This window comes from Calcarisporiella thermophila (genome assembly GCF_041956535.1).
Source record: "Calcarisporiella thermophila strain CBS 279.70 unplaced genomic scaffold VTP21scaffold_2, whole genome shotgun sequence".
In the NCBI taxonomy this organism is placed as follows: domain Eukaryota; kingdom Fungi; phylum Calcarisporiellomycota; class Calcarisporiellomycetes; order Calcarisporiellales; family Calcarisporiellaceae; genus Calcarisporiella; species Calcarisporiella thermophila.
The window spans coordinates 87,793-112,345 of NW_027192192.1; the positions used below are offsets into that span (position 1 = coordinate 87,793).

The 24,553-nt window shown below is 46.5% G+C and overlaps 10 protein-coding genes across 10 annotated transcripts; 6 read left to right on the top strand and 4 right to left on the bottom strand.

Moving 5' to 3' along the window:
• Window positions 1-350: 350 nt before the first annotated feature.
• On the top strand, window positions 351-3,182 carry VTP21DRAFT_4111 (uncharacterized protein; the record flags this gene model as incomplete). Its single annotated transcript, XM_069394487.1, has 1 exon — window positions 351-3,182. The coding sequence occupies one exon, from the start codon at window positions 351-353 to the stop codon at window positions 3,180-3,182; it is 2,832 nt and encodes a 943-aa protein (XP_069255719.1).
• A 724-nt stretch (window positions 3,183-3,906) lies between these two features.
• VTP21DRAFT_4112 (uncharacterized protein) lies at window positions 3,907-5,746 on the top strand (the record flags this gene model as incomplete). Its single annotated transcript, XM_069394488.1, has 3 exons — window positions 3,907-4,217; window positions 4,287-4,410; window positions 4,490-5,746. 3 exons carry the CDS (start codon window positions 3,907-3,909, stop codon window positions 5,744-5,746), a joined length of 1,692 nt encoding a protein of 563 aa, XP_069255720.1.
• Window positions 5,747-6,000: 254 nt separating this feature from the next.
• VTP21DRAFT_4113 (uncharacterized protein) lies at window positions 6,001-7,833 on the top strand (the record flags this gene model as incomplete). The annotated part of the gene is made up of 5 exons (XM_069394489.1): window positions 6,001-6,051; window positions 6,217-6,749; window positions 6,835-7,041; window positions 7,134-7,314; window positions 7,405-7,833. The coding sequence occupies 5 exons, from the start codon at window positions 6,001-6,003 to the stop codon at window positions 7,831-7,833; spliced, it is 1,401 nt and encodes a 466-aa protein (XP_069255721.1).
• Window positions 7,834-8,335: 502 nt separating this feature from the next.
• On the top strand, window positions 8,336-9,981 carry VTP21DRAFT_4114 (uncharacterized protein; the record flags this gene model as incomplete). Its single annotated transcript, XM_069394490.1, has 4 exons — window positions 8,336-8,379; window positions 8,475-8,624; window positions 8,702-9,812; window positions 9,928-9,981. 4 exons carry the CDS (start codon window positions 8,336-8,338, stop codon window positions 9,979-9,981), a joined length of 1,359 nt encoding a protein of 452 aa, XP_069255722.1.
• Window positions 9,982-10,793: 812 nt separating this feature from the next.
• Window positions 10,794-13,714, bottom strand: VTP21DRAFT_4115 (uncharacterized protein; the record flags this gene model as incomplete). Its single annotated transcript, XM_069394491.1, has 3 exons — window positions 10,794-12,311; window positions 12,373-13,205; window positions 13,276-13,714. The coding sequence occupies 3 exons, from the start codon at window positions 13,712-13,714 to the stop codon at window positions 10,794-10,796; spliced, it is 2,790 nt and encodes a 929-aa protein (XP_069255723.1).
• Window positions 13,715-14,597: 883 nt separating this feature from the next.
• VTP21DRAFT_4116 (60S ribosomal protein eL14) lies at window positions 14,598-15,282 on the bottom strand (the record flags this gene model as incomplete). Its single annotated transcript, XM_069394492.1, has 3 exons — window positions 14,598-14,651; window positions 14,728-15,084; window positions 15,277-15,282. 3 exons carry the CDS (start codon window positions 15,280-15,282, stop codon window positions 14,598-14,600), a joined length of 417 nt encoding a protein of 138 aa, XP_069255724.1.
• Window positions 15,283-15,704: 422 nt separating this feature from the next.
• VTP21DRAFT_4117 (uncharacterized protein) lies at window positions 15,705-18,671 on the bottom strand (the record flags this gene model as incomplete). Its single annotated transcript, XM_069394493.1, has 6 exons — window positions 15,705-16,644; window positions 16,719-17,543; window positions 17,613-17,825; window positions 17,887-18,012; window positions 18,091-18,239; window positions 18,321-18,671. The coding sequence occupies 6 exons, from the start codon at window positions 18,669-18,671 to the stop codon at window positions 15,705-15,707; spliced, it is 2,604 nt and encodes an 867-aa protein (XP_069255725.1).
• Window positions 18,672-18,878: 207 nt separating this feature from the next.
• Window positions 18,879-19,760, top strand: VTP21DRAFT_4118 (uncharacterized protein; the record flags this gene model as incomplete). The annotated part of the gene is made up of 2 exons (XM_069394494.1): window positions 18,879-18,942; window positions 19,033-19,760. 2 exons carry the CDS (start codon window positions 18,879-18,881, stop codon window positions 19,758-19,760), a joined length of 792 nt encoding a protein of 263 aa, XP_069255726.1.
• Window positions 19,761-20,189: 429 nt separating this feature from the next.
• VTP21DRAFT_4119 (uncharacterized protein) lies at window positions 20,190-23,176 on the top strand (the record flags this gene model as incomplete). Its single annotated transcript, XM_069394495.1, has 11 exons — window positions 20,190-20,231; window positions 20,295-20,369; window positions 20,466-20,745; window positions 20,803-20,912; window positions 20,982-21,007; window positions 21,078-21,129; window positions 21,196-21,461; window positions 21,530-21,612; window positions 21,673-22,371; window positions 22,443-22,732; window positions 22,799-23,176. The coding sequence occupies 11 exons, from the start codon at window positions 20,190-20,192 to the stop codon at window positions 23,174-23,176; spliced, it is 2,301 nt and encodes a 766-aa protein (XP_069255727.1).
• A 468-nt stretch (window positions 23,177-23,644) lies between these two features.
• On the bottom strand, window positions 23,645-24,343 carry VTP21DRAFT_4120 (uncharacterized protein; the record flags this gene model as incomplete). The annotated part of the gene is made up of 1 exon (XM_069394497.1): window positions 23,645-24,343. One exon carries the CDS (start codon window positions 24,341-24,343, stop codon window positions 23,645-23,647), a length of 699 nt encoding a protein of 232 aa, XP_069255728.1.
• Between the last annotated feature and the right edge of the window lie 210 nt (window positions 24,344-24,553).

Below are 24,553 nucleotides of genomic sequence, written 5' to 3' on the forward strand. Positions count from 1 at the left end.
TTCTATGTAAAGGTTCAACAGAGGCGCCCGAAGAAAACTCGAATATTATTGAAGAACTCGTATCGTTGCTTTTTCCTACTGTAATATTCTTCATTAGAGGGGGCCTGTTTGAAGATGCTGAATATCTAGCCAAGCTGGCATTTTCTGCTTCGAATGCCACAAAGCACCCACTCAATTTGGCAAGAGCTGAGAGCTGTCTATGCTATCTTTTTTCGGCAAAAGGAGATTTCATTTCGGCGGAAGAGCACTGCAGAAATGCTTTGGATATTCGCAAGAGAATGTTAACGGTCGGACACAAGCTCACACGATCCTCTCTGCATTACTTAAAATTCATCTTGGAAAAATTGAAAATGGCGGATGGTACAATATTCGAGGAAATCGGGAATGCCGATTATATTGCAAAATCACCAACGGTAGAATACGAATTTGGAAGAGTTGATTTCACACCCCTTCACCGCTTTGTTCGGTACTATGAATGCGAACACGTACATAAATGTGCCGAGAGATATAAGTGTTTTGTGGATACAGGCGACGAAGAAGGAACAACTCCTTTACATTTGGCAGCGCAACTGGGTAGAGTCGAAGTAGTGAGGATGTTGGTATCTGAGTTCGGTGCAAAAGTGAACATCAAAGACGAAAATATAAGGACTCCGTTGCATTTGGCAGCGCAACAAGGTATGGGTGAAGTAGTGAGGGTGTTGGCGACTGAGTTGGGTGCAGAAGTGAACATCAAAGACAAAAATGGTAGAACACCTTTGCATTTGGCAGCTGAAGAGGGTAAGGATGAAGCAGTGAGATTATTGGTGACCGAATGCGGCGCACAAGTGAATATCAAAGACATCGAGATAAAAACTCCATTGCATTTGGCAGCGCGAGGAGGTATGAACGAAGTTGTGAAGATATTGGTGACTAAGTTCGGTGCAATTGTGAATGTCCAAGACAGATGGGAAAATACTCCGCTGCATTTCGCAGCGTATAAATGTAGTTGCGAAATTGTAAGAGTACTGGGAGCCGAACTTGATACAGAAGTGAGTATCAAAGATGCACAGGGAAATAGCCCACTGCATTTGGCAGCACAATGGGGTAAGGCCGAAGTAGTGAGGATGTTGGTGACCGAGTTCGGTGCAGAAGTAAATAGAAAAAACTGCAGGGGAAACACACCACTGTATTTGGCTGCACAAGGAGGTAGTGACGAAGTTGTGAGGATGTTGATCGAGTTCGGTGCTGAAGTGAATATTAAAAACAAAGTGGGAGAAACCCCATTGCATTTCGCAGCGCAAGGAGGTAGTGACGAAGTTGTGAGAATGCTGGTGTCCGAGTTTGGCGCAGATATGAATATTAAAGATACCGAGGGAATAACCCCGCTTCATAGTGCAGCACAAGGAGATAGTGGCAAAGTTGTGAGGATGCTAGTGACTATGTTCGGTGCAGACGTGAATATTAAAGACAACGAGGGAAACACTCCACTGCATTGGGCAGCTCGAGAAGGTAGTGGCGAAGTTGTGAGGATGTTAGTGACTGAGTTAGGCGCAGATTTGAATATCAAAGACAATTGGGGAAGCACTCCACTGCATTTGGCAGCACATAGTTGCAGTGGCGAAGTTGTGAAGATGCTGGTGACGATGTGCACCGCTGAAGTCAATACCAAAGACGCAACGGGAAGCACACTACTGCATTTGGTAGCAGAGAGAGGGATGGACGACGTTGTGAGGATGTTAGTGACCGAGTTCGGAGCGAATGTTAATATCGAAGACAACTCGGGGAAAACTCCACTTCATTGGGCAGCGCATAAATGCAGTTCTGAAGTTGTGGAGATGTTGGTGACCGAGTTCGGTGCAAAGTCAAATATCAAAGACAGGTGGGGATGTACTCCATTGCATGTAGCAGCAGATATGGGTAGAGACGATAATGTGAAGAGGATGGTGATCGAATTGGGGGTAGATGTGAATATCAAAGACAGTCACGGGCATACTCCATTGCATCGTGCAGCAAGTGAAGGTATGGACGGAATTGTGAAGATGTTGGTGACCGAGTGCGGTGCAGAAGTGAATATCAAAGCCGATCGGGGGGCTATCCCACTGCATTGTGCGGTGTATAAGTGCAGTGGCGAAGTTGTGAAAATGCTGGCTACAGGCTTCGATGCAGATGTGAACTTCCGAAATCAAGATGGGAGTTCTCTGTTGCATATGGCGGCTCAGTCGGGTAGGGACGCTATTGTGAAAATACTAGCGACCGATTTCGGCGCAGAAGTGAATATCAAAGACAATTGGGGAAGAACGCCACTGCATTTGGCATCGAGGAACTGTAGGAGCGAAGTTGTGAAGATGTTAGTGACCGAATTCGGCGCAGACGTGAATATTAAAGATAGCAGGGGATGCACCCCGTTGTTTCATGCAGCTCAGGGTAACGATGAAGTTGTGAAGACGTTGGTGACGGAGTTGGGTGCAGAGGTGAACATTAGAGATGCAGAGGGGAGTTCCCCGTTACATCTAGCAGTTCAGTGGTGTAGGGACGATACTGTGAAGATGCTGATGATTGAGTTCAAAGCAAAGGTGAATATCAAAGACAAGTGGGGAAAAACACCGCTGCATTCGGCAGCACAGATTGGCAGAGACGGTATTGTGAGAATGTTATTGACCGAATTTGGTGCAGACGTGAATATGAAAGACGATCTTGGAAGAACCCCGTTGCATGTGGCAGCAGTGTATGGTAGAGACGATATCGTGAAGATGTTGGTGTGCGAATTCGGCGCAAAATTAAATATTAAAGATGAAGAGAAAAACGCTCTGTTGAGTATGGCATTGCAGAATTGTAAGGACGATATTGTGAAGATGTTAGTGACCGAATTTGGTGCAGACGTGAATATAAAAGACAATGATGGAAGAACTCCGTTGCATTTGGCAGCAGAGTTGGGCAGAGATGTTATTGTGAAAATATTAGTGACCGAGTTTGGTGCAGATGTGAATATTAAAGACGCAGAGGGAATAACTCCACTTCATTATGCAGCACAAGGTTGTAAGGACGATGTTGTGAGGATGTTAGTGACCAAATTTGGTGCAGACGTGAATATCAAAGACAACTGCGGAAGAATTCCGTTGCATATGGCAAGCCGGTGGTGTGATGACGATGTTGTGAAGATGTTGACGACTGAGTCCGGTGCACAGAAGAATACCGAAGATTAAGATTTCTGGTATTCATAATACTCAACAAGATCAAAAATATTGCATTTTTTTATGTTTGCTAGTTTTTAATTCTATGACAAACAAAAAGAAGTTTATATAAATTTTTAATCTTTAGTTTATGCTTTCACGTGAGTTTAATTCACCGACTCAATTATCCCTTGTTAACTAATGCATGGAGGATTTTTTGACCGGGTTTTCGGGATGAGTGTTAATTTGCCTACTAAGGATTTTGTTGAATTAAGGATGCAATAGTTACAGCCATGATTGCTTCATCAACACAGACTTAGGAAGGCTGCTTTTTCGTGTATGTTCATGGCCAAATCATGCACAACAACAAGTTTAATAGAGTTTAATGATTCGATCAAGCTTAGTGGCTATGAATATCACACAGGCCATGAGGGAACTGAAAACCCAAAAAGGAAAGCTGCGCCTGCCCTCAACCCACCCTAAGCGACCGTTTCATTGGCATCCAGCCTATTAACTCTATTTTTCCAACTCAGAGACCTTCTCGTACACCATAACCAGAAATAGGATTAATTTATTTGATTTTCTCTTTTCTCTGTTACGCATCTTGTGTTGCAGCACTTGCATCCCCGCCGTTCCATCCTCTATTTACAGCTAGCAGAATCTACTTGGAAGATCTCGCCTAATTCTTTCTTTCTTAATATCATCTCTCCTAATTTTTCCTTCCTTAATATAATGAGAATATTTCCATCCTGTCATAATGCGAGAAGATCCTGACAAGCTTCCCTTGGCTGTTAATGCAAAGCTCGATAAAAAATGCAGTCTGCTATCGTTCCGTTTCTACACCTTGATGACGACTCTCGGGCTGTTCTGCGTGTTGAGCCTGATATCTTTTCGAACCTATTTAAGCAATGTCGACCTGGGTAAAATAGTTAGGCTCGATGAATCGTCGAAGATGGTGCACGATGCATCGGAAACCGTTACGGCAAGAGTCGAAATTAACGCGGAAGTAAAAGAAGATCCGTGGACTGTTTTTAATAATGGATGCAGAATAGTGAACTTTGAAGCATTGTGAGTATCCTGCAAAGCATCTATATGGGCCGAGACGTGTTCTTATTCCTCATTAACTTTGTAAAATAGAATAGAAAATGAGGGACTCGGAAGTACAAGCACGCCGGTAGCCTTGCTCACTGTCGGAGGAAAGGTGGTGCGGAAAGACTATACAAATATAACATTACCAGCCACGGTGTGCGTAATAGTCGCGGTAAGCGTAAAAATAACTTTAATTAGAATATCAAACTCTGATCTCTTATCTCAACATCCTTAAATCCCCTACCTTGTAGCTTCCGGCACCGCCCCCAAGAAGAAATGACACGGCCTACAGCAAAGTGCATAGCATGCCGCCCGACAGCGTAATGGTGATTGCGCGCGGCGCAGATATCGTCTACCCCTTGGAAACAGAGCCCGTTGGGAATGCATGGATATACGCCGCGTCTGCATTATTTTTGCATGAAGACGTATATGGTTTCGATATTCAGATCGAGGAGCGTAATTACGAATGGAATGCAGAGCCTGGCTTAACCCCACAACCCATCTATCAGCCTCAGCCCATTACTCTCTCTCCACGCGTTCGCGTTAAACTCCCACAGACAGAGGAGAAGGTGTTAGAGCTGCCACAGCGCAAGCCGTGTAATGCGCTTTCAGACATGCGAGGGCGATGGGTGAAGCAGGAGCGTCTATATCGGGATAATGCAGAGGACCCTTGGGCGACTCTTTCGTCACAGCCGGGCTGGAATCATGTCGTAGACGAATTCGGATATGTGTTTGTACCGGATCGATGCCGTTTGCATTTTTATTCCCAAGAGAACGCATATCAGTGTTTGTCCAACCGGACCTTACACGTATACGGTGACTCTAATATGCGGCGTTCACTACGTGCGCTTCGCTATGGCAATGCATGGTGTCCAGTGGGTCATGATATTTGTGACTGTGACGATACATTGGAAGACAATGTGATACCCCACCCCAATCCTTGGATAGTTCAACCCACCGTGCCTCTAGAAATACCTGAGACGGGGGCCAGCGTTTACTACCATTTCATAGGCGGCTTGGTCCGCCAGAACCTTCCGTGGGGTTATTTCCTCCTCGATTCGGCTACCTCTAGTGCCCGAACCTTACCTCGCGCAGATCTTGTTGTTGTGTCAACAGGAAACTGGGATTCGGCTTTCACTGAATACTCTGTGTATGAGCAGGCGCTGAATCGATTTGTGCATGCCGTTGGAAAGGAGTATGCGGGCACGCCTGTTATTCTTCGCCCTCCACAGTCGTTTTGCTGCTTCACCACGCCGGGCAGGCACTGGACGCGGTTGCGGATGGAGCGGTTCCGGCGGTTAATCCGTGAGAAAATGCGTGAAGCTAACATTACAGCGGTCTGGGATACGGGTGTGCTGGGAATGCGGCCTGAAGTGGTGCAGGCGTCGGTTTGCGAGAATTTTGGGAATCATGCCCACGCTTCGTTTGTGCGCATGGAAAACCAGCTATTGTTGAATATGATTTGTGAGCAGCCGGGGATGAATTTTGTGTATGGCCATCGCCAGTAGTGCTAATGCCTTCCTTACTTGTGAAATAACCTTCGCTATGATCCTTTCATTATATCCTTGCATCCTTTCTTTTCTTTTCGTTCTATTTGTATGTTATCGCTATTCTAATGTACTATAATAGAAATCCTTTTTTAACTGTGACGTCGATTTAAAGAATTTCGAGTTTCTGAAGTTGTTGCCCAGTGGCGGCACTTTTTATATATATTTTTTTTATTTCAGCTGTGCTCCACCTCCCATCCGACAAAATAATTCCAATGAAGATGGCTGTGAAGCGAAATCGCCCCTACAACTCTCAACCCGTTCCGGTGAGTATATCATTTTAGCTTTTCTAGCCTATTTTCCCTCTGTTTCTCTCATGAGCCGGGGGAGTAAAATATTCGAGCCGGAATTCATGGGCATTTATGAATCACTTTATGCACCCTGCACTATCGCAAAACATCCTAATACTATTATATTTTTTTTACATCCAGTCCAAATTAGAGACCCAATGGGATCAGGTAGTGACCCCGCGGCGCTCTGCACGCATTCAGGAGCTTCATGAACGAAATTCTAATAAGCGAACAGAGAAAGTTTCGTCTGAATTACCCACGCCACCTTTGTCTGCCACTAAGGAGAGCAGTGGTGAACTGCAAGGAGGGTTATCTAGCCGTCATCGCAAACACTCAGTTAGTACACCAACTCCCCGCAATAAGCCGGGCAAGCGTAAACGAGGAAACAAGTCAAATTATAAAAGAGTTAAAAGAGCGAAGCACGAAGTTGAGGGCATAAATCGTGTGAAAGATGAGGAAGATTCAGAAGAAGGGGAAGAAGAGGCAGAAATGCTGTTTAGAAAGAATGGGACGCCCGCGAAAAGGGCTTACGGGCAAGTTAGAAAGGTGGACAAGGGAAAGCGGAAAGCTTCATCTATGCTGTTGATGGATTTGCCAAATGAGATGCTACTATGCATTATAGACCTTTTGGCAACTCCGAGTCAGCTTTTCAATATCGGAATGACATGCAAGAGGTCTGTTGCCTCAGTGTTATTTCTTTTTGGAGTCGCCCTATTCTTAGAGTCCATTTGCTAACATTTTCTTTATGCGGTTCTCCAGGCTATATTCTCTTACCTCGATTGATTATTACTGGCGACCGATAGTATTTAAGTTACATGAACCTAGTGCCAAGCATTTTTCTTACGGTGGTAGGGCTCCGGACATCCCAGATGGAGGGTACCGCCGCTTCTTATGCGATCTTGCCGATTCAGATTATTGTTTCCACTGTGGTTGTCGTGCCGTGATGAAATACGAGCTTGGAGAATTGTGAGTTTTTTATCTTTGGAATATTTCTAAGATGTGGCTACAAATATGATTTCTTCGCCGCTGAATGCTCATGGTTGCATTAAACTCATTAGGGGCGAGCGTATCACCCAGCAATTCAAACGCCGTTATTGCAAGGGCTGCCAAAAGACGGAGTTGATCAACAAGACCAATGCAAAAGAGAGATATTTAGTCACGGACAAACAGCTACAGAAAATTCAGTACGTGGAGAAAAAATGGTACGGGAAACCGTCGTATCTTTTCCTCAGGTCAGCGGTAGGTTTTCTATTTTTGCACTTCCATTCAAGACCTGTGATTTATATTCTATGGAATCGTTCTGATCATGCGTATGTATTTTTGAAAAAGATTGAGGCTCTTTCGATTGAGCGCTGGGGTACCTTGGAAGCAATGGAAAATGAAAAGTTAAATCGCAGGCCCAGATTCCACACCTCCCGCTCTCGCTTCACCTACTTTGAATTTGGCTACGGATTCGACATTTGGCCAGGATTTGACGAGGATTATTTCTACCACGACGGGTTTTACTCAGATGAAGAGTATTTTTCATCCGAATATTCTTTCAACGACAATGATGTGTGCCCCCACTGTGGAGAGGTACACACGCCTGGCGCCTTTGAAATCGTGGACTTTTTAGCCGCGGATGGCTCGAATTCATCCGCATCTGCCACTGTATCCTTATCTAGCCAGAACGATGAGTCAGATGCTTCGCAAAGCGCTGTAGGTTCTGCACCCCTTGGGATCACCGCAAACTCTGCCAACACCGAGGGAAACAACTAAGATAGATGCTGATTTCTCATATAATCGGGCTATGTCAAGCGGCTTCTCAAATGCAGCGGGTATTGTTTAACCAAGCTTCGAATGCTCCACTCATGAGCTGGAGGTTCACTTCATATACTGCCTAAAATTTTATCACCTCCAAAAAAGGGTGGTTTAGGCTACAACTCTTCCCTCATTTTTGCGGACTTTATACAAACATTTGCTAAAGCTTCATCGTCCTTGTTTGAATGGCTTCTCTGTATTATTATTTGGACTACATTTCCCTTCTTTTTTTATTTGATTCTGCTTTAGCTTTCGTCTGTGTGAACTGGCATATTACACTTGTTCTTTATTTTTTTTTCTCAGTCGTATTGAATATGACAAGAAATGAACCCCAAGAATGAGAAATGTCCCCTACCTATTTGAAACCGTCGAAAACGTCATCATCGTTTCGTCATCCTTATTTTATAGGGTCGTTTAATTTGTTGCTTTTTTATTATTTTTCGTTAGATTACAATATATAATGGGTAAGAAAAATAAGAAGAAGGAGCTTAGACCTTGGTGCTGGTAAGTGGGGATGATGCGTCCGAGACGATCGTGCTTGGATTGATTTGCTCTCGATTACCCGATTCACTCCATGGACATCTATTTATCCTTTCTAGGTATTGTGAGCGTGATTTCGAGGATGAAAAGGTGCTTATCCAGCATCAGAAGCTAAAGCACTTCAAATGTCCTTATTGCGTCAAGAAACTGAGCACAGCAGGTGGATTGGTCATCCATGTGGGGCAGGTTCACAAAGAAACGGTGACAGCGTGAGTGTTTATGTTCATTCAAACAATTGTTCTTGTTCTTTTTTTTCTAACTCCAAATTATTTTACATTTTAATCAGAGTTCCCAATGCCTTACCCGGGCGAGAGACGGTTGATATAGAGATCTTTGGAATGGAGGGAATTCCAGACGAGGATCGTGTAATTTATGAGCTTCGCAAACAACAGGAACTAGGGGGTGACACAGGGGCGCAACAGCAACCACCAAAACGTCCTAAGTATGACAATTCAGCAGTGGGATTCGATCCGCAACAAATTCAACAGCAACTCGCACAGCATCGAGCAATGCAACAAGGGCTTCCGTATCCACAGCCTGCTGCTGGAGCTCCTGCGCCTCCCACAAGCGCACCGCCAGCAGCAGGTTATCCGCCCGCCGGGTTTCCTCCCGCTCCATATAATGGCCCACCAGGACCTTTTGGGGCACCGCCTCCAGGAGGAGTTCCGCCTCAAGGATTTCCCCCACGTCCACCTGGTCCACCCTATGCTGGTTCCCCTCCCCTACCCCCTGGACCTTTTGGTGCTCCACCGCCAGGCATGCCTCCAGGAGGAGCATTTGGCCCGCATCCTCCGCTAGCAAGACCCCCTCTTCCTCCTGGACCAGGTATGCCGCCTATGCCCCCTGGTCCAGTCCCTCCGGGTGGTATGCCTCCTTATCCACAACCTCCTTATGGCTACCGTCCTCCAGGAGGTTTCCCACCGGGCGCTCCTCCCCCTGGAGCACCACCGGGTATGCCTCCTGGTCTCGGAGGCGCCCCTTGGGCACCCAGGCCAGCACGCCCTGGTCCACCTCCCCCACCTGCTAATGCAACGCCTTCCCCTGTCCCAGGCTCACCTTCCGTATCCACCCCACCTCCCCCTTCTGCCCCGCGGCCTTCGCCTAGTAATCTCCCGTTCTCTCTCCCTTCTGGCCCAGCGGCCATGACCGCGCCAGCACCAGCCGCTTCCCATCATACCCCAGCTTCTTCTCAAAGTGTTGCAGGGTTACCGACTGGACCTGCTGCCAACGGAGAAACATTACCACCCACGGCTAAGCAGGCAACCCCCGTCCCCGAGGCAGTGGCATCGCCCGGTCCAACGTCGCAGCCGACTGCTGAAGCACCGACTCAAGCTGCACCTGCTGGAAAGAAAGGCAAGAAGATGTATTTGGTGTACGACGATGACTCGGTGTCTGTGGTCAGTATTTATTTTTTTTGTTTTACTTAGGCAAACCATTATGGTTTAAATGCCTTTTTATATCATGCGTTTTTATTGCAATCACTTATATTGATCCTTTTGTTTTGATATCTAGGAGGAAAAACGTGCCCAGCTGGAAAAGTATCGATATCGAGAAGAGGATGCATAGTCGCCTATACACGTATATATATTTTTATTCTAACTTTGCATTTCGCCTTCTTAATATGGTTTCTATTCAATGGAGATGAGGGCCGCCCCTTTTTCCGATTTTATGTTTGTAAACACTTTTTTTATCTCTTCCCTTATTCGTTTTTATTATTTCCACTTTGAAGAGAGGGGGGGGGGGAATCATTTCGACCGGGGGCCACGCTACGCAGAATCGATGTGGTGAGTTATCTTTTACATTCTTCAATAAAATGAGCAATAATAGGACAGACTTTGTTTTCTTGAAGTTCTCTTCCCACAAAGCTTCTGAAACGACTTCTCTGGTAAGCGCGTCTCTCTATTCTCGTTCATTTTCACTTGCATATGTGCATAGCTCTATGGCTTGATATGCATTCCTGCTTGCCTTGACGAGGATGATCAAGTAAGAGAGAGGGTAGTGTTCTCTGTGTTTGTATGTTGTTCTGTTTCCTGGGTGCAAATGCTGAGGAACATTGAAAGGTTATTTATTCCTCCATATGCTCTAGTGGGAAGCTTGCAATTATATAAAAAGGATAAATCAAGATAAATAAAAAAAATAAGCCAAGAAACAACAAGAACTTGGTAGAAGAGGGGAGAAAGCAGTAATTCAAAAAAAAATAATCCAAAAAAAAATCCTTACTATTTGGGATGAAAAGTGCCAAAAAAAAACGGGATATATTCACAGAGGGAGTATGCTTTATATATATTAATATATATGCATGTGTAATGTGAGAGTGGAGAACGGGGGGGGGGGGGGTAGATTTAAAAGTTAAAGTATATATAGAGGGAGGTCACAACTCATTTTTTTTCAACCGAGATGATCTCTAATCCCGAAAGTACCGCCGGCATTTTCCCGAGAGACTTAAGGCGCACGTCCACCATGCCGGAAGCCGCGTTGACTTGGTAGGTGAGTGAGAGAATTCCGGCTGCCGAAGATCTTCGGATATCGATGTTTGGGAAAACCAGCTGTCCCTGCACATACACATCCATGGGGCGCATTCCAATATTGAGGTCCTCCTGCGGTTCTAATAGGTGTAGCTTGAGGTCGTAGAATCCGGAGTCGACCGGAACTTGGTATTCGAATTCAGGGCCGAATCGGTAAGTCTGGTAGACAAGAGAGGGCGCAGTGAAATCGGAGGCGTTGAAGGTACGCAGGCGCCCCGGCGGGATTTCCTCCCACTTGCTTTTACTTCCTATGACGTAGTGATCCATGTCCCAGAAGATTCCGTCTGCAGAATTGTTTGTCGTGCGTGCCCCGGCGTTGAGTCTAATCTCGGGTCGATAATGCCACTTGACCTCATCGCTGGCAATCGTTTCTCCCGCGTCTGAGCGCCCTTCAACCCGGATGGTGTTCTCCCCTGGAGACAACTCCACGTCCCAGAAAACTATTGTCCGGTTAGACGGAACGTCGCTCGTCGCCACCTCGTTGTCGTTCACCCTCACCACCACGCTTTCTATCCCCTTTCCCAAGTACACTTTCACCTCATTTTTTCGCAAGTGTCTATGCACAAATCTTCGATTGTTGATATACACAAAGGCCTCTTTGCTCCACTGTGCCTTGTAGAACCAGTAGGCGTCCTTTCTAACCCCACGGTCGTAGGTCACAAGCCCTTTGTCGTTTCGCCCGGCCCTGTCACCCTCATTGCGCAAATCGATTGCGAAATCAAAAGCATTCCACACAAATTTGCCCCAGATGTGAGGCCGTGCTTTTAGAACAGCCCAGTGATGTTCATGGACGATGGCCTGCCAGGCTTCCGGGTGATACAACTTTAAAAATTCGGGCCGCTTGTTGCCATCATACCCATGGTGGTGAATGGAGGCGCCTGCGCCATACTCGCTCATTGCAAATCGGTATTCTGAGTGGTTGTGGTGGATTTCGTCCAGCCAGGGGCCGACATCCTCAAGTACGGGGCGGTACCATCCAAAGTACTTGTTGTATCCATGCACGTCGGTGTGTTCCACGACAGGGTCGTCCTCAGGCCGACAACAGTGGGCCATGGTAGTTAGCCTTGTGTCGTCCTCCTCATGGGCCACCTTGTTCAACGTGGCAAGAAGCGGGTCGGAGTTCATCGGATGCCCCTCAAATTCGAGGCGTGGCTCGTTTGATATGCTCCAAAAGAAGATGGAAGGGTGGTTGTAATTCTGCCGGATGAGGCTACGCAGTTGCTCAATCGCATTAGAGGTAAAAGCGATGTCTTCAGTAATAAATTTCACAACCGGGATCTCCGCCCACACACACAGCCCCGCTCGATCAGCCAAATCGTAGGTGTGTTGGTCGTGTTGGTAGTGGGCCAGTCGCAAACCAGTTATTCCTAGCTAAAAATTGTGATGACTTAGAAAACATTGTTATTAAGAGGGGGAGAGATATGCAAACCACCTCGAGAACAATGCTCACGTCCTCCTCGCGGTCTTGGTCAGAGATAGCCCAGCCTTTATGCTCCCGGTCTTGATGCATGTTTACCCCGTGCAATTCATAGGGGCGCCCGTTGAGGAAGAACCCTTTCTCGCTATCTACATTGAACCAGCGGAAGCCGACTGGTTGTGCGACATGATCAGTAATCTCTCCGCCGTTCACAACAACCTCCGCGTGAATTTGGTAAAGATACGGGTCATCGCGGCCATTCCACAGATGTGGTCGCTCCACCGTTGTGCTCTGCTTCAACTCAGCTTTACCATGGGCAGGTATTGTTTGCGAGGGGCTATTGAATTGCTTGACCACGCGGCCTTCCATGTCCGTTAAAGTAAATCTGACTGACACCTCCACACTATCTTTGCCGTCATTCTCAACTCGTGCCAGTACATCCAAGCTCGATTCACGCTCGGTGACATTTCGAGGTGTAGCATAGAGTCCGGGTCCCCCATAGTCCTGCATGGCCAGATGCACCTGGTTCACCGCTACCAGTTCTACCCCGCGATACAAGCCGCCAAAGAAAGTAAAATCACCTGAGAGAGGAGCAATATCTGGGTCATAAGAGTTGTTCACCCGCACTGCTAGCAAATTCGGGAGGTTGACTTCCGGGCGAAGGAAAGCTGTGGCATCAAACTGGAACGCATTAAATCCGCCGCGGTTCTGACCGAGGTGGTGGCCATTGAAGTAGACATCGGTGACTCGGTTGCTGCCATTGAAACGTAGAAAGACCTGGCGAGAGTGCATTTCGGGCGCAATGAACAATTCCCGCCTATACCAGGCAACTCCCCTGTAATAGTCATCTAATCGAAATGTCGAAAATGATCTCAGCTTAGATTCCGCTGCTAAAAATAGCACCACAAAAATAGATACCGTTGCCGTCTTCTCCGTCGAGTCGATTCCAAGAGTGGGGCAAATCAACGCCTCTCCACACCCCACTCTCCTCGAAATCCTCGCTCTCCGCCCCAGGAACATCGACGCGCGCATATCGCCACCCTCTATTTAAAGAATCAGACAGTCGTAGGGCTCTGAATGGCGGTGTACTCGAGAGCTGAGAGGATTGCGCTTTGGCTTGAATGACAACAATGAGAGCAGAAATGAGGACCGTTAGCAAACATGCCCCAAGCACTAGAAGCGCTATGGTTGAGATGCGGATGCGCCTTAGGCAGTCGTGCCAATGCGCTAAGCCCCCTCTTGGGTCATGGACCGGCTGAAACTTGGATTCTTCGCCTTCGATTTCCTTGTCCTCGTCTCCATCGTCGATGTCTCGGGTTGGGATGGAGATAAAGGGGATTTCCTCAGCTTGCTCCATGGCCGTTGTGATTAGCGTCAAGTCTGTGGATGGACGAGGGCTTGCAAGGGCTTTAGGTTGGAAGGGGCTGGCACATGTAAAAGGCGGTTGAATACGAAGAGTACAAAAAGAACTAATTGAGGAACCTCCGCAGAATTGTAAACTATTCGGCCATGGTTACACAGCCTTTCTAGGGATTCCATGGTAACCCCCTGACGCTCCAGCAAAGGCCCTCGCCTGCTGAAAAGCACCTCCCCGCCTTCCATTCCTTGGGCCGGCGCAGTGTCAAATGCGGGCTGCGGTATTTGGGCTCGGTAGCGCCCCTCCCAAGTGCACTGAGGGGTTGGGGGCCTTGGGCCGGGGACGCATCTAACTGAATTAGTCGAAAATAAAATCCTTTTGGGACCGTGCTTAACACCGATTAGCCATTGATTTTCCTCGAGGCTATGCCCGTCTTGTTGCTAGCGAGCCCCATTTCCAAGGGGCCCCCGCCGGCACAATCCTCCGCGTGATTCAAGCAGATGCAGGTTTTAAGAATGTTTGAAGAAAGCGCCTGTTTGCAAGCTAGGTTGCGATCTCCCCTTCCATCAACCTTATTCTAAAATTAAATAAAAGGAAGATCGGATAAACTCAGCCTCCCTTGATAGAATTTTGTATTTCTTTATAGTAGACTGATGCTTATAAGTGAAGCAAAGTACGTGATGGGCATAGAACCCTTGCCTTAGAGCAGGTTAAGAGTATTTCCACCAGGTTGACTGCTCTGCAATACAGACATTCATTTTGAAAAGGGCCAGTATATATGACGAAGTTCATAGTTCTAGGAATAGTATATTTAAATAGAGAAAGCTTCTTTTATTCTCGCACACGCTATTAATAAAAGAGGATGTGGGCAAGTGTTTTTGTTTTACGCAGCCTGCTTCTTGAGCGCGGCGAACTGGGGACCAACAATAGCGCGGCGCTGTTGGATGGAAATAAAAGATTCGTTACCATCCCCGTCGTTAATGATCTGCAATTCCAGTCTATGGATCACTTACTTGTTTCTTCAACTTCATCAGCTTGAACCGATCAAAGTCTGATGTCTGAGAGCGCTTCTCCCGCTGTTCCAGCTTCTTAGCCCAGGACGAGGCTTGCCATTTGGCGATCACGCCGGATTCCTCGAATGCCTTCTTCACCACGGAGCTGCCAGTACCACGGGGGATAGTGACCACGTAGGGAAGGAGAGTCAGGCGACGGAATGAGTGCTCATGGCGCTTCACACCAGTCGAGGGTCCATCAACGATGGCGCGGCGGTGATCCACGATCTCGACAATGACGGCAAGTTTGCCGGCATCAGAGCCAGAGTTGAGCATGACGACGCGGCCGACTTCGACCAAGCGGTTGAAAGAGCCCTTCTAGAAGAGTCAGACAGACCAAAAATGATAAAAACAAAGTGATAGAGGACACATTAGACCGGACCGATGCTTTCGATTCGAAAATTCATCCATCAGAAGAAACAGCCGGCACACACCAAAATTCCATCCGTCGCAAGACCCGCAAGGGGTCATCACAGGGATGCATCTCTGGGATGAGCATAAGGTACTTACCACCATCTTTATCAATTGTAACTATGGATGGATGGATACAAAAGGAGAGAGGGAGTTCTATGATGGCAAGCAAGACGAGAATTTTGTTCAGCTATTTAGGTTAGGTTAGATTTGGTCGGTCTGCAAAATTTCGTCAATTCTTTGTGGCAGACCTCAGCACCCTATTCAAGAATAGGATGAAAATTAGAAAACTTTCATGAAATACAGAGTGAACGTCATTTCCAGATTCTAATCTTTTAAATCAAAAAGGGGAAAAAAAATGGATTGTGCAAATTGAAATATAAAAAAAGTAAAAGTGGTTAAAAAGGGTCCATTACAGAAGCTTAAGGTAAAAACTACAGTTCGTAAGTAAGCAAAAGGTATATCTCATAAAAATGGAAGAGGAAAGTATGTCAACTTCCTTTTAAAGGAGTGCTCACTTCTTTTCCCTATATTGACAGCGTTCCTAGCCGTGTCTCTAAATCCGACATCCGCAATCTAGCCTCCTCTATCATCCGAGACTCGAGACTCAGCATCCCTTGTACCCGGTCTAACTGGTGTTGGTTCAAGCGCTCTCTCCTCTTCATGCTCTCTCTCGGAGCGGAGTCCAGTCCATTGGCCACGATTTCCCTCTTCATTCCTTCGAGTGCCCTTTCCATTTTTCGCACCTTCATCTCCAGTCCGTCTTCGCTCCGTATTTTCTCCCTAGCCTCATGAAGCTCCTTAAACCATTGCTCCTCGTGCTCAGATATCCCGGGTTCATGTTTCTCTATCAGTCGTTGCAGAACCCCATCCGCCCGTTTCGTCAGCATGCTCTGGAGCTCCACCACTTTCCTCACTCTCTCTCGAATTGCTTCGTTCCTCCTGCGTACACTTTGAATGCGCCGCTGGCCCTCCAGAATTTTGCCAAGTTGTCTTTTGAATTCTTTCACCTGCAGCTCGACGCGTCTGGAGACGGCTGTTCCGCCCACTATGATGTCGTGAATCTCGCTTCTGTAGCGCTCTACAGTTTGGGCCAAAAACCTCAAGCTCTCTTCGTTCACTACAAGCTCACGCTTCAAGGGCGCTGGAACAACGAGTCTAGGCTGTCTAGGGGCTGCGAGTCCTCCCAGGCTCGCTTTGAAAGGAGGAAGTGGAAGCAGGGATATATAATGCGCATCATTCGGTATCTCGCTGTGATCAAGATCTTCCGTTTCAGGTTCGCTTTGGACCGCTTGGACAAGTTGTTCTTCGATGGCGGTCACCAGCGAAGGAGGATCACTTGCTTTCTCGCTGGAGCGGATAGAGAGTTTGATGCCCACAAATTGATAGGCCGAAGTTAGGAGGAGAAGAGAGTATCCTAAATAGATATCGTTGATAATGCAAAAGCCAATCATCGGGGTGGATTGTCTAATCCCAAAAAAAAGACCAGCCAAGGGTTAGAAATATTTATAGTACTGGCAATTATATTTGGGGGCACTTACGTAGGATCAAGGGTGGTTGTCTGCACGAGACATCTTATATCCGACAAAATCTTTCCGTAAGCGAACTTTTTTAGAGCATCTTCGCTCTTCATTGAGTCTGCTAACTCGTCCAGCCACCGCTTAATTGTGATCATGTGAGCTCCACGAGAGTGGTAGCAATAAAAGATATCCGCGTAGATAGGGTCTGCCTCGAGCACTGGGAAATCTTTTGTTTCTTCGTCATCTCCACCATCGACTGTGAAAGAGGTAGTTGAACGGGTGAGCATCTTGCCTGGGATTGATTTTGGCTGCTGGGTAGCCCTGCCATTGAGATATACACATTCATACAAAGAAAGAGTAAGCAGCTCCGGTTCATTTAGGCCCGCCATTCCTTCTATGGCGTCGAGATTCCACATAGCTTCTGCCCTCTCCACTTCCAGGTATACGTTGACGCGCCCACCAGCATAGGCAACTGCCACCACTCCTACCGGCGCTGTCTCCAGTGACAAAATGTCGCTTGCCTCCTCTTCAATATCATCCTCGGTCTCGTCATTATCATCGATTGCCGATTGCAGGACATAGGGACCTTGGAGATAGATCGGATACGGGAAATCTTTGGGAGGTGAAATTACCTCTCGCTCCGACGGTTGCTCCTTAATGTCCGCGATAGTCAATTCATCTTGTCTCAGCTTGCTAAAAACTTCGTCAAGCCAGCGTTGCTGAAGGGTATATTGTTGATGAAGAAACTCAAAATCATCCGGGTTTTGGTCGGCGAGTTTACTTATTTGGTCGCTCTTGGCTCGAACGAGACACGCAAGATTCTGTAAATGGGATCGATCGATATAGCTGAAATATTAAAATGGAATTAATGATGCGTCTAATTTTGCTAAAATAAAAATATAACTAAATAGTTACCAGCGGCCGGGTAGGACCGGACACATCGAGTATACTTCACCAGTGTTCATCAAAACATAGACGGTGAACATCCCCCAGTCTTGCGTACCGTTGCCGATACAGAAAGAGACAGCCTCCCGGAAGCTATCCACAGAGAAGGTCCCTGCCCGGCGACTTGCTGGAAAACGAAGTGTTGTTTCTGGCTCTTCGATATTTTTCGCCACGTCATATATTCTGTTGCCAACAAGTTTAGGTAAGACGGAGAAGTACAGCTTGATCAATTTAACATTCTAACCTGAGGACACCGTCATTGGTGAGAACCATTAAATGTGATCGCTTTTCGCTCAACGGGTGCCAGCGTACTTTCGCAATACGCGTAGAGGAATCTGCATTATGGTAGAAGCTCCCTATTGTGTAGGTTCTATAGCGCCAGGCGGAGACATCTCTTCAGTATAAAGTAAAAAAGTAAAAAAAGATTAAACCAGTATATCCGCCATACCTGCAGCTTGTGTTGTCCAATTGCAGTGACCTTCCACGGGGGAGAACTGCAACGGCAATTTCCTTCGTTCCCGTCAAAGCAATTAGTCTTCCATTTGGGTTTACTGCGAGCGACTGAATTGTAAACGTAACGTCTGGAATCTCGAGAACCTTAAATAATAAAAGTCCCATGGTCAAAAACATATACCACCACTGATTTCTTTTTTTTTTAAAAAATAAAAATATACATACTTTGTATTTTTGTTGGTTTATCCAATCCCCATTGTCATGTTTCCTCCCTTCGCTCTCTACCGCATTCTTCCATTCCGATAGACGTAGAAGCCTTAGCTGAGAGCCAGTCGCGACAAACAAGTCTTCGCCGCTTGTGGTCATGCGAGCTTTCTTTCCCTGGAGGTCATACGCGTTAACCTTGGCAGAGGCCGAAGCATCGAGAGAACACGGAATGGAGGACACCTCGTAGGATATATTCAGGGATGGCCATGTGTTGTCTTCGGGTGGATAAAGGGGGCCTTCAGAAACATTAAAAATAGGATGGCGGTAGAGTAGATCGAGCCAAGTTGAATTAGTGGAGAGATCTGGCATTGTTTAACACCTTTAGCGAGATCCCTTTGTGTTTTCTCGCGGCCTTCATGGAGGACATAGTAAAAAAATAAAACTGCGCCTCATATACTTTTTTGAGACATTAAAACTTTATTCATGAAACGAACCGGAAAACGCGCAACCGTTTTCTCTGCTATCTTTACATCTTTCAAGTACATAATACCAAAACAAACTGAGAAAACACCAACCATGAGCGCATCTACCGGTTCTTTATCACTGTACATTGTGCGACATGGAGAACGCATAGACCATGGTATTTACTGAACTGAATTGGTTGAGCCACATGGGGAAGATAAATTATTGAATTACTCATGGAATTTCCTTTTTTTCTCATCCAATTAAGTCGATAAGACTTGGCTGGATCCTAATCCAATTGGCATACATGACCCTCCATTAACAGCGCGTGGTCAGCAACAATCCCGGCATACGGGGCGGTTCATCAGTGACCTTATCAAAGAACGCTCTGCATCCGGCCATTGTACTACTGATATCATCGTATATACTTCACCCTTCCTTCGCTGTGTACAAACAGCCCTTGACATGTCTATTGGTCTTTGCGAGAAGATGAAGGAAGAAGCAGCCGAAAATGGCTCATCAGTGAGAGTTCGATTAGAGCCTGGCCTCTGCGAATGGCTAGCGGAAGATTATTTCGACGAAGTGCAAACAACGGCAGACCGCATGATTGGACGTCGTCTCGAGGAATACGCGCATAACCGAGATGCTAGTGGTATTTTCGACTGGGGCTATAGACCAGTAGATCTACAATTGCCCGAATTTCCAGAGGAGTTTGAGGAGCTTCTTCGGCGATTTAAACGGGTTGTCCCTCAGATCATACGGGAAAATAAGGCATCAAGCAACCGCAGAGATACCGTAATAGTGCTGGTGACGCACGGGGCCGGTGTGAATGCCGCATTGGAAGTGGTGAAGAATACGCCGACCTTGCTGGAAACGGGCTACTGTTGCTTGTCTCGGGCACGGTTGGTCAATTCGGCGGGAGTGGACCGTTGGGTGGTAGATCTGGAAGTGAGCATGGCTCATCTAAAGAAACTAGAGTCGTTGGGGGGATGCTAACGGTGTGAGATGTAGATATTAAGTTTTTTATAATTCTCTTTTGCTTTCATTTGGTGTTCATAGTAAACTAATCTATGATCTCTTTTTCGCATTCTTATATACGATAATGTTCTTGTTTTCTTGTCTAATTCTCATATGCTATTTGTTATTTCTCTTTCAAGCTGACCCCTTATTTAATTCGGCTATTTGTCATTCTATCATCCATGACGTTTTTCCCAATATCAAACTGTATCCTGACCTCTTCACTGACTCATTGACACGGTGTGGCTCTATAGGCTACAAGGTTCTCAGGAGAGTGTTGATCGAGGGTTGATTTTTTAGCCCGGCCAAAGCTTAAAATTCAAAAGCAGTCAAGATCACTCAGCATTGAATAGGTTTCTTTTGCTATTAGGGGGATTGTTTCGCTCTGTTAATTCCTTCAATTCCATCATGGTGGACCGGATGAATCTTGAGGGGGCAGCCATTTGCGAGGTTTGGAACTGAATATTCACCAGGCTAATCCGCTTTATCCATTTTAACACCGCCCCGCTTCAGGATTTCCCTGCCCCGGAGACTCGAGACATTCTTTTACCTAATCAGAACGAGCAAGTTTCGCATATCGCGGTCGATGTAAATGTCCCTGCATCTCCATCTTTAGCCTGTGGTCTTCGCCAATAGGCTCATCTTTATCATTCCATAACCTAATAATGCGCAACTATTGATTAGATCGGAGGATCACTTGCTAAGCTCGTCTACTTTACTCTCCGACCCAACGGAACTGAGGGCGGGCGCCTGAATTTTACAAAGTTTGAGACCGAGAACGTCGACAAATGTCTGGAGTTCATCCGCAAATTGCTTGCGGAGCGTAAGGCTAACGGCAGTGGTGAAGCGGGAAAAGTCGTGATTAAAGCAACAGGGGGTGGTGCCTATTTATTTTACGAAAAATTCCAAAAAGAACTCGGGATCGAAATTGAAAAGGAAGACGAGATGGAATGCCTCATCCGAGGTGTGTATTTTTTTTTAGTGAATGAGAATAGGATACTAACTCACAGAGCGTCACTAGGGCTAAACTTTTTTATTACCGAGATACCTTATGAAGTATTCACGTACAGTGAAAACGATCCGATGGTTTTTGAAGAGTCTCCCAATCCGGATTCCCTATTCCCCTTCATGGTAAACTAATGGTTACTAAGATTTCTTTATACTATGCCTCTACTTACTAAGATATTCCATCTATGGCAGCTTGTTAACATTGGCTCGGGCGTCAGGTAAACTTGATCTATGCCCCGAATTGACTCGTATTGTTCTCTTTATACTGATAGTCTATCTATCCTCTAGTATCATCAAGGTAACAGGTTACGATAAATTTGAACGGATAAGCGGAACTTCGGTAAGGGTTATCTAGAGTTTATGACCGAAAAGCTTAAATAGTGGGGGTAACATATCCCGTACCTAGCTCGGAGGAGGCACGCTTTGGGGTTTGTTATCTCTCCTGACTGATGCCAAATCATTTGATGAAATGCTCGAGATGTCGAAACACGGTGACAATCGTAACGTTGACATGCTTGTGGGGGACATCTATGGCACGGATTACTCGCGCATCGGCCTCAAATCCACCGTGATTGCCTCTACCATGGGCAAAGTGTTTCGGCGCAATATACGACACAACAAGGACTCGTTCCGGGGCGAGGACATCGCTCGCTCATTATTATATATGGTCAGGTAATGTTTTTCTAGATATGCATTTTATAAAATGACAGAGGAATGAATATGCCTTCCCCTCTTATTAGTAACAATATCGGGCAAATAGCCTACTTAAACGCAAGAGCCCACAATTTGAAGCGGATTTATTTTGGCGGATGTTTTATTAGAGGTGAGATCACTTTTATTCTATATATATTAGTTCTATTGACTTACCTCTGTGGTATATTAGGCCATCCTGTTACCATGAATACCCTTTCCTATGCTATCAACTTTTGGTCCAAAGGCGAAATCAAAGCCCTCTTCCTACGCCATGAAGGGTACTTGGGCGCCGTTGGTGCATTTCTAAAGTTCGAGACTGCGCGCCGATCCTCCCGAAAGTCTTTCTCGTTCTCCGAAAATTTTACCATCACGCAGAAGATTACCAGCAACTCTTTGAATGCATACGGAGTGCTAGACCAGACGCTTCAGAGATTAACCATTTTTCCTATGATTTCGGAGGAAGAAGGAAAAGAGTACCACCCGGACACGGTTGTATTAACCGATCCGAAAGCGCAGCGATATTGGCTCGACACCCTGGAAAAAAATTTGGAGGGTATTGTTGAAGTGGCCTTGACCTACCATGAGGATGGGACTGGCCAGAACCGTGAAGAGGTGATGAAGCGACTTGATTCGTTCAAAGGGCTGTTCCGAGGGCATCTGGCGCGACTGCGTGCCCAACCCAATATGTACGGGAGCTTGACAGTGCGCAACATATTGAACTTGCGTGAGCAGTGTTTGCACGAGATAGGGTTTCCCGATATATTTTCCAAGGTGAAGCGCACCGAAAATCTCTCCGCCATCGAGACATTGCCGTCCGTGCTCGAGAAGTTAGATTCCCTTCCTACAGAAGAAGATCGCTTAAAGCGCATGATAGAAAACATTCTTGCCGGTAAGAAAGAATTAAACTATGGGATCTTTCTTTATTCCCTTGCCAAACAAACCCATCTGTTTATATATCAGGGAACATGTTTGACTGGGGCAGTTGGAATGTGCTGGAGATGCTCAAGGCCGGTAAATTGGATTTTGCCACCGCGCGTGATAAAGTCCTGTACTCGGATCGACTAGTAAATTCACCCGCCTTAATACGTCGCCTAATTGAGCATCCACCGTATAAAAAGGTGGCCATCTTTGTGGATAATAGTGGGGCGGATATTGTCCTGGGAATTATTCCATTTGCACGTTATCTTGTCGAAAGAGGATCGCAGGTGATATTGGCGGCGAATTCCTACCCTGCAGTAAACGATGTTACGGTAAATGCTAGCATGTTGACGTCCGATGCTACAGTGGATGGCTAACGCTAGCTACTGCTATTATAGTGCGCCGAGCTAACTCAAATGATGACTAGCATCTCCGAGATCGATCCAATTCTCAAAGACGCGTGGACCCATGGTCGCCTCACTGTTTTCGGCACTGGAAGCGCTAGCCCCTGCCTCGATTTACGGCGCATTAACGAGGATCTTGCCGATGAGTGCCGCGATGTCGACTTTGTTGTTCTCGAGGGGATGGGCCGTGCCATTCATACCAACTACCACGCCCGCTTCAAGTGCGATTCGCTCAAGATCGCCGTGTTCAAGAGCGAGGCAGTCGCCGCTGCATTGGATGCGCGCATATACGACGCATTGGTCTGGTGGGAACAAGGCAAGGCGAAGGGAGTCAACGGAACTGCTGTACAACTAGCTGCCGAGTCGAATTGAAGAGTAGCATAATATGTATATGGAAATATTTATCTCTCTTTCTTAGATATATTAAAACACACTGAACTATTTAATTTAAGGGGTGGCGCTATTTTTTTTAATCGGGTGTTGGCGGAGGTCGCATCTTTTGAATCGCTCTTTTGTGACTATTCTCATGATGTTTATTTAATACGTACTTCGGTTAAATATATCCTTTTCATTGAGCTTGGGTGGGGGGCCATCGGCCCGGGACTCCTCAGCGACACAAGGGTGTTGATAACGAGTGAAGGGGGATATATTGTCCATAAAAATACGAAATGAGGGAGAGTATTCAAACATATGAACATAGGTGATAACTTGTACATGTATATGTAGATAAAGATACGAATATATACTGGTGAAAAAAAATCCAAACATGAGGTTGAGAGCCAAGAAAGGTATAGTGCGCGCCCCTTTCGCCCCCTTTTAGAGTCTGTATTGATGCAATCCCTACGGATACCACAATCTTACGCCGTTAATCACCATGGCCTCATACGTTTCCAATTGTAACTCGGGCTGCTCCACTTTGGCCGGACAGGGAGGCATCATTTTCATGCTTTGCGGCGACGTCGATAGGTATTGGCGGGGCAGATCGTCTCCGTCTGTCGGCGGAGATGGAAGACTGCTTTCCATCATGGGGTATTCTAAGTCTACGCGAGTCCACGCATCTTCAAAGTCTAGAAGCTCCGGGCTGGGGAACGACACATATACATCACTCAGCGACGAATCGACGGGTAACGGCGTTGGGTCGCTTGTCATTGAGTAAAAAGACTCACAGTCGTCAGCATCATAAAATCCACTGGCTGTGTCTGAGGGGTATCGCAGTGAATTCGATAATAGCGGAGGGGGAGGTTGCCGCCTCCGGGGTCCTGCGTATGAAAAGGTGGGCTGGTGGTAGAGGGGAGTGAAGGATACAATAGGCTCAGGGGTGGCGCTGCGGTTCGGAGTGCTTGGTAATGACGATGCAGTGAGGGGAGGATAGGAGGAAGTGCTGGTGTCACGTCTACGACGGTTCTGTAATAGGCCGCGTGGGATGAGGTCTGTTACGGGAGGGAGGCTTTCGCTGAGTGCTTTTAGGGTGGGTAAGTACCCTGCCGGCGTTGTCATGCTTCGTCTTTGCGGCTGTTTCTGTCCCGACTGGTCTGACATTACGAGGAACGAAGAGTCACGCAATTCAACAAGAATTCAGAGGGAGAATTTTATAGAACAGGATATATGGCTGTTATATGGTGAGGTATATACACACGGTAGAGAAGAGGGAGGGAGAACTACGAAGAGGTGTGGTAAAAACTGTAAATGAGTTTCAGAGCTGAAGACAGGAACAAGAGAGGGAGGAACAAAAAGGCAAAGTCGAAGTCA